The sequence below is a fragment of the Nanorana parkeri genome, unplaced genomic scaffold (assembly GCF_000935625.1).
Source record: "Nanorana parkeri isolate BGI_ZX_2015 unplaced genomic scaffold, ASM93562v1 scaffold375, whole genome shotgun sequence".
NCBI classification, from domain to species: Eukaryota; Metazoa; Chordata; class Amphibia; order Anura; family Dicroglossidae; genus Nanorana; species Nanorana parkeri.
Window position 1 is genome coordinate 1 of NW_017306643.1, and position 7,518 is coordinate 7,518.

General features: G+C 46.4%; 1 protein-coding gene across 1 annotated transcript in view; it reads left to right on the forward strand.

Moving 5' to 3' along the window:
* The first annotated feature begins 5,149 nt into the window (after nucleotides 1-5,149).
* The window catches only part of EDC4 (enhancer of mRNA decapping 4), a 631,081-nt gene continuing 628,712 nt past the window's right edge, over nucleotides 5,150-7,518 (forward strand). Inside the window, exon 1 of the mRNA XM_018559011.1 lies at nucleotides 5,150-5,212. Within this exon, the coding sequence (XP_018414513.1) occupies nucleotides 5,150-5,212 (63 nt within the window). The remainder of the gene's footprint in view (nucleotides 5,213-7,518) is intronic.

Here is a 7,518-nt window from a genome sequence, read left to right on the forward strand (position 1 = left end):
GCCAAGCCGGGCACGCGTGCCGGGGGTTGCCGACCCCTGGACTAGAGCATACCCAACAATTGGTTACATTAGACTTTTCTGCCACCCTTTTATGATCTTGCCAAAGAGTGTTCATCCCAAATTCATTGTCAGGCAAAACTTCCGTAGGTGTCGGATCTTTTACTCTTTCCTGACAGAGTAATTATCATTCCTTTTACACTTCCATAAACAATCACAACCTTCAAATGCACTGTGACGGACCGCCCAGTACCCCAACTGGGTACCTCCGTCAGAAATCAGCTTCCTCTCCGCTGGAACCTTAATTCCAGTGTCCTCAGCCCAAACCTGCCTAATTATTGGACAGAACCAATGTATTAGGACATAAAGCGAAACTCCTCAAACATCAGACAACACCAATGTTGAAGGGGAAACCAAGAACTGCTTTTTTGAAGAAAGCACACAGTTTATACCTCACAGAATCCAATTAGAGTTCAGTGTGTTGAACAATCCCCTCCCCCAGACAGCCAGGTGCTGCATTGGTATTCCTGAAGCACATACACTCTTTGAACTTAATGAATGTCCTTAATCGGATCATCCCAAACAATGGCCCCTCCAGACAGCCTGCTGCCTATACTGAACACAGGGTCACCTAATTGTAATGTCAGGGGAAACATGCAGTATTTTCACTCCACACATAAACCTAGGAGAATGGTTCCATGTAACCCCAAGATGTCTGAGGGGGGTCTCCATAGTTCTAGGTCCATAGTCAGTAGGAAGGAGGCTCCTCCAGCAGCCCCAGTGACGGTTCAGTCCGTCACTTGCACAAGTAGCAGCAATATGCACAGCTATTGCTCTGAAAAAAGATATGGCAAGGAAAACTGTCCATTGGACCGACTGTCCCTCAAGCGGACCCTTTAACAGCATCTCAGTGCAACTTCTTGCAATAGCTGGCATGTATCCAAGAGGGTTTCCCTTCGAGTTTGACAGCGGTCTCTGTAGTCAGCAAAACCTGGAAAGGCCCTTCTGATCTCTCCAAGACTTTTCCTTGTCAGTTTTCTCACTAACACAAAATCCCCTGGCTTCAAGCAATGGGTACCTGTGTCTGTTTACCTGAAGAAGGAACCGCGGTTCCGAAGCGTCGTTATATGATGTGATGGCAATCGAGTCAATAAACCATTTTTTGACTTTAAATTCTATTGGAGTGCGAGTGACTTTATACATACACTTATCTTGGATTTTATATTATCTATGGGATTTTATTAATTATATTGGTTATATGTGATTTATTTTTCACGTATTATGATTATTGATTAGTGCAATGCATCTTTTTGATCTAACTTATCTTCGATTGCAGAGGCATCTGCAGTCACTTTTAGCACCCACCCGACTCTAAGGGCATTATGCGGTCAGGAGGGCGATGGGTACACTAGATTTTGTGTCTGTGAAGGTTCTCAGTAGAAAACGGGACTTTCCAGCACTCCATAAGTAGTTTTCAAATGGTAAACCTCCATTTAATCGGACATAACGTTGCAAACAAAAGAACCAACGTTTCGGGGCTGCACAGGGTCCCTTCATCAGGGTGATAATGTGACCCTTCATCAGGGTGATTAGGTCACATTATCACCCTGATGAAGGGACCCTGTGCGGCCCCAAAACGTTGGTTCTTTTGTTTGTGACGTTATGTCTGATTTAAATGGACATTTACTATTTGAAAACTACTTATTGGGTGCTGGTGATTCCTGTTTTCTACTGTTGATGTGCACGGTGCCATCCGCGATTGTCACTGCAAGCACCATTATTACCATTTGGGCCGGGAACGCTGTAATAAGTGCAGAGGGACTCTATTCTCTGTGGTTCATCCAGGTCATGGTAAATCTGTAAAAAATAAGTCAAGGCACCTGGACTTGTATTTTTCTTGAAGACGTTTCACTGGTCATCCAACCAGCTTTCTCAATTCAGAATGACAAAAATTATCTTTTTTTTTTTTATCCTTTTGCCACATGAAATAAAGGAGTGTTTGCAGTGCTGGTACATAACTATATAACACCAATGCTGATAAGCTTATCCAATTGTTCCTTTATACCCTGTATTTGAGCCTGGGAGAGAGGATACTGCTTCAATCTAGGGATTGTTGCACCTTCCTTAACCTCTACTTAACAGGTGGAACATCAAGAACTGAAACCTCATACCTATCTGTTGCCCAGAGTGATGTTGGCAAGTCTAAAAGATTGGGGATTGCTAACAGTTTGGTGCATAACCTGGAGGCAGGCAGCAGCTTCAGCCAAAACCTCCTCAGTGAGTTTAGATATCGCTCTCATCCCATTTTCACTATATTCCATAGACGCTCTAATGACCTGCTAATGCATCTGCACCTAATAGGTTAACAGGAACATCATCTGAAACCAAAGCTTGAAGACACAAAGCAGTATCCTTCCCAAGGCGCAATCTAAGGGGCTTAGTTTCTTTGAGAGAGACTGATTCCCCAGTTAAACCAGCACTTGAAACAATATTATTGTTGAGGCAGCAAGGGGGAACTTCAGAAGCACAGAGGACTGTGCGGGCTGCACTAGTGTCAAGTAAGCAGTCAAAACTTCTGTCCCCCTCAGGGAAGGGCATTTCATCTGGAAACAATGTTAATCTTGCCTCTGCCACTTCCCTAGACAATGTCTTACTGGTTTCCTATGCTGTAGCAACAGTAGTGGGTGTTAGTGTTGGCATTGGTGTGAGGCCAGGGCAACTTCTGGCAATGTGCCCAAAATTGTGACATGCTTAACATTGAATCTGAGACACAGTATCAGGGGTGGGCTTCTGATAATTCTGCTGACTCCTCCCACGCCCCCTACCTCGACCACGCCCTCTATTCTGACCAGCCTGTTGGCTCAAACAAATTTTGGGACAGGTTGACTTTTCTGCAGTCGTTTGCTGTTCTATACCCGCTAGACATGCAAGTAGGACATGTTGGTATTTCAATCCCACATGATTTTAAGAGATTTTGCAGTGGAGTTCCCTATTGCTGCCACCATTACTGCTTTTAAGTCTTTAGCACTGCAAACCTGAGTTATTTGCAAAAATCTCATCTTTTTACTGGACACTGGACCCTTAACTGGGTTGGGCAAATAATTAAGTATGATCCTCATTTCTAAGGAAGTGATTGGCACATGCCACTGTACAGTTGATATTATCCCCTTTCTACATTCCTCACAGGGAAAGTGTTACCAGCAGCTTCTTGTACTGCGAAAGTTTGAGCTGCCTCGTATACTAGAGTCTCTGCCCCTCCCTCAAGTATGCCACAATCATTTGCCGCTCACATTTTACAGCCAAGTTTTACTCCTACCCCCACAGATTCATCAAAATCCTCAATGAGTTTGTTTAAATTAATACCTCTCCTTTAATTATTGTCAGTTTACAATTTAACTTGTTCCCCTCCTGAATGTACACAGTATTGTAAACCATTTCTCGTTCCAAATACTCCGCAATCTTATCTGCAGTTGTCAAATAGCCTGTAGTTTTAAACTGCATCCTTCCCACTTGAAGTTCTAAATTAGGCTTCGTATAGTCTGAGCAATCTTTCCTTATGATCCTGTACTAATGAATCCATAGACTTCAACATTGCTGAGGTATAATTTACATACCTAGCTGTGGTTGGGCACGAGAACAGTCAGATCTAACGGGGGGCTCAGTTACTCCTCGAGAGAGCGCAGATTTTTGGGACATACTTATCCCTGCACCAATGAGGGGAGCATAAAGAGGGGGGAATTGTTCTACACCAGAGGCTGAAGAGGGTTGGGGCTTTACTTTATCCTCTGGTGCAGCAGGAATCGCATAAAATATACCCTCACTGGAAGTTAACTCAGTGATTACTAATCTGTTCAACATCTCTGATTCAGACTGCCATTGTTGGAATGCATCCCGCATACCCTTATTTTCAATTAATTTACATGACATGTCATTCACAAATTTTGCCATAATTTTAAGTCAAAAATGTTATTTTTAGGTATTGGTTTCTCCCAATTATTTGTCCAATAACTCCAAACTGATAGAGGAGCAACACATGAGGATCCTTACTTTTTCTGCATATAAGAAGCGGCTGACACACCCTTCTCCTCGCACAGTCCTGGACCTTGGGCCTCTCGGGTTGTCTTCTTAAAGAGCCCCTGCCCTTTCATCTGCACATTCCCCATGTTTGCATCAACTCCTATCAGTGACTATATAGTTGTGACGGACTGAACCGTCACTGGGGCTGCTGGAGGAGCCTGAGGGCTAGCCTCCTTCCTAGCGACTACGGACCTAGGATTATGGAGACCCCCTTGTTGGGTTGAACTGGGTGTCCGGGGCCCATGGATGGCTGTTGCGGGTTAGCCTGGCCCTACAGCCGTCCAATTTCACAATTCAATAATGGCTCTGGAAACCTAATGTTAATGACAATGGATTATCCCAGCAGATGGACCAATCCCTGCTGACTCTGTTTCAAGCCTTCATTTGCATGGCCACACATCAGCCTTCCCTTTCAAGCTATCGGACCAATCCCTGCTGACCCTGTTTCAAGCCTTCATTTGCATGACCAATAGGAAGTTGTTGTTTGGGCGGGGATGTTCAAACTGTGGTGTATAAAAGTGTGTGTGCATTCAATAAAGGAGATCCCTGTTGGAACTTACATACAGCCTGCCTGGTGTTTGTTCTGAGCTGGATTTGAACGGCACATAGCTGTAGTTGGAATCCTGGATTATCGGACGATCGAAGAATCAGACGTGCGGTCTGACATCTGATCCAATAGTAGCAGAGGAGTGCCGGGAGAGTGGAACCGAGCGAGCAGGAACTCGTTACATTGGTGGCAAGCGGCAGGATCTGCTCTCCAGTTAATGGGACATTCCAAAACACCACAGGGAATGACCAGCTATGCAGCCTGCAGGAGAGGCACGCTGAAAGACCTACTTGAGAGCCGAGGAGGGACCGCAGGGACAAAGAGTAACGCCACCCTGATCAGTGAGCTAGCCGAAATGGATCAGAGGGATGGTGATGCTGGACCCCGGTCCATTGGAGACTTGTTTCAGCAACGGGTTCGACAGCGGTTGGCATTATATGGTGCCAACCCATCAGACCGCCATACAGAATGCCATTAGAGGCATCCAGCTGCAGGATGAGCGACAAAAGAGAGAACTAGAGCGGCAACATGAGTGGAGAATGGCGCAACTACGGCAATCAGAGACAACAGCTAGAGATACAGCGCCTTTCCGTAAGTTGCCCTTTCGGACGTTCATACTATTTAAGATGGAGATCCAGGGAGAGGAGGGATCTGACCTCTCTCCCCAGCAGCAGATGAAACTACCAATCCCAGCAGAAGAGCTGGCTACAGGGCAGAGTGCTGCTATCCTCTGCCCCGCACCCATAGCCCCCCTGAAGCTCCTGCCAGAGATGGCGGCCAACCCCATTTCCTCGTCACCAGCTTCAGACGTGGGGGACCTTAGATTTTGATGCAGAGGAACTACTAACCCCAGCAGAAGAGCTGGCATCAGGGCAGAGTGCTGCTATCCTCTGCCCCGCACCCATAGCCCCCCTGAAGCTCCTGCCAGAGATGGCGGCCAACCCCATTTCTTCGTCACCATCTTCAGATGTGGGGGACCTTAAAGATTTGAATGCAGAGGGACCGCTGTCCCATCCACTCCCAGCCGAAGAGCTGGCAACAGGGTTCCAGGGAGAGGAGACAGCTGACTTCTCTCCCCAGCGGCAAATGGAGTTCCAGGGAGAAGAGGTAGCCAACCTCTCTCCCCAGCAGCAGATGAAGCATCTGGAAAAAAGTGCAGCGGATACTTGTTCCCAGTGGCAGTCTTTGCCCCAGGGAGGGGAGGCAGCCGTTCTCACTCCCCAGCGGCAGGCAATGGTGCAGGGAGATGTAGGGGCCCTCCAGACCCCCCAGCGGCGGTTTGTTTTCAGGAAATCAGATGCCTGACATGTGAATTTGTCTTGTCCGGCTAACACAGGTCCAGACCAGTTCGGGGTCTGGTACCTGGTTAGTCTACTGTTGGGAGGGGAGAAATGTGACTGACTGAACCGTCACTGGGGCTGCTGGAGGAGCCTGAGGGCTAGCCTCCTTCCTAGCGACTACGGACCTAGGATTATGGAGACCCCCTTGTTGGGTTGAACTGGGTGTCCGGGGCCCATGGATGGCTGTTGCGGGTTAGCCTGGCCCTACAGCCGTCCAATTTCACAATTCAATAATGGCTCTGGAAACCTAATGTTAATGACAATGGATTATCCCAGCAGACGGACCAATCCCTGCTGACTCTGTTTCAAGCCTTCATTTGCATGGCCACACATCAGCCCTCCCTTTCAAGCTATCGGACCAATCCCTGCTGACCCTGTTTCAAGTCCTCATTTGCATGGCCACACGTATCAGCCCTCCCATTCAAGTTACCGGACCAATCCCTGCTGTTTCAAGCCTTCATTTGCATGACCAATAGGAAGTGGTTGTTTGGGCGGGGTGTTCAAACTGTGGTGTATAAAAGTGTGTGTGTGTGTGCATTCAATAAAGGAGATCCCTGTTGGAACTTACATACAGCCTGCCTGGTGTTTGTTCTGAGCTGGATTCGAACGGCACATAGCTGTAGTTCGAATCCTGGATTATCGGACGATCGAAGAATCAGACGTGTGGTCTGACATCTGATCCAATAGTAGCAGAGGAGTGCTGGGAGAGTGGAAACGAGCGAGCAGGGGCTCGTTACAATAGTCTTTTACCTCTTATAGGAGACCCCTATCTCACACTATATTCTGCTACTTAACAGTATTACTGAAACAGACTGCCTATGCTGGCACCAGCCCCAATAGCCCTTTCAGGGTCCATTTGGTAAACCGCAGGGCTCCACACTGCCACAAGCAACCCAGCTGTAAAGGTAGGTTTCACTGGACAGCCGTACATAGGTAGACAAGACAAAGCAGAAAGCAAAAGGCTCACCATGTATTCTGCCATCTCACTGACTCCTATTAATGCACAACTGCCACTTGATTCACTCCGCGTGGCTGCGTACTCACCAACTGTCGTAGACGGAATTAAATTTGATACAGCACTTATCCTAGAAGAAAAAGGTTAAGGTGCACCCATATAGCATAATGCTAGAGAAACTGAAGTGGACACGAGCAACTGTATAGCAGTTTCTACTTAGGATAAACAACTGATATTTATTGATATAATCATTAATAATGTATTCCAGGCTTTTCCAGGTATTAACGACTCATTAAAATGTGTTGGATATATTGTTAAATCAACATCAAGTGAGAATTGTTTTAAAACTAAAGTTATGTGTCCTTGGCACATTATAATTATCAGCAAGATGTAGCCCAAACAAAACCACAAGTTCCCAAAGCAAGGATACAAAGAGAGAAAATACACAAGTTAAACTGAAGTGTTCTAAAAGTTGATATAAGGGAAAGTGGTGCTCTGAATGCTCTGGGTATCCATAATATCTTTTGTCAAGTGCACTCAAACCCAGTCATTTCTAAAATTGCAGTGTACCAGTTTTTGGTGGTGGCTGCATTTCATCAGGC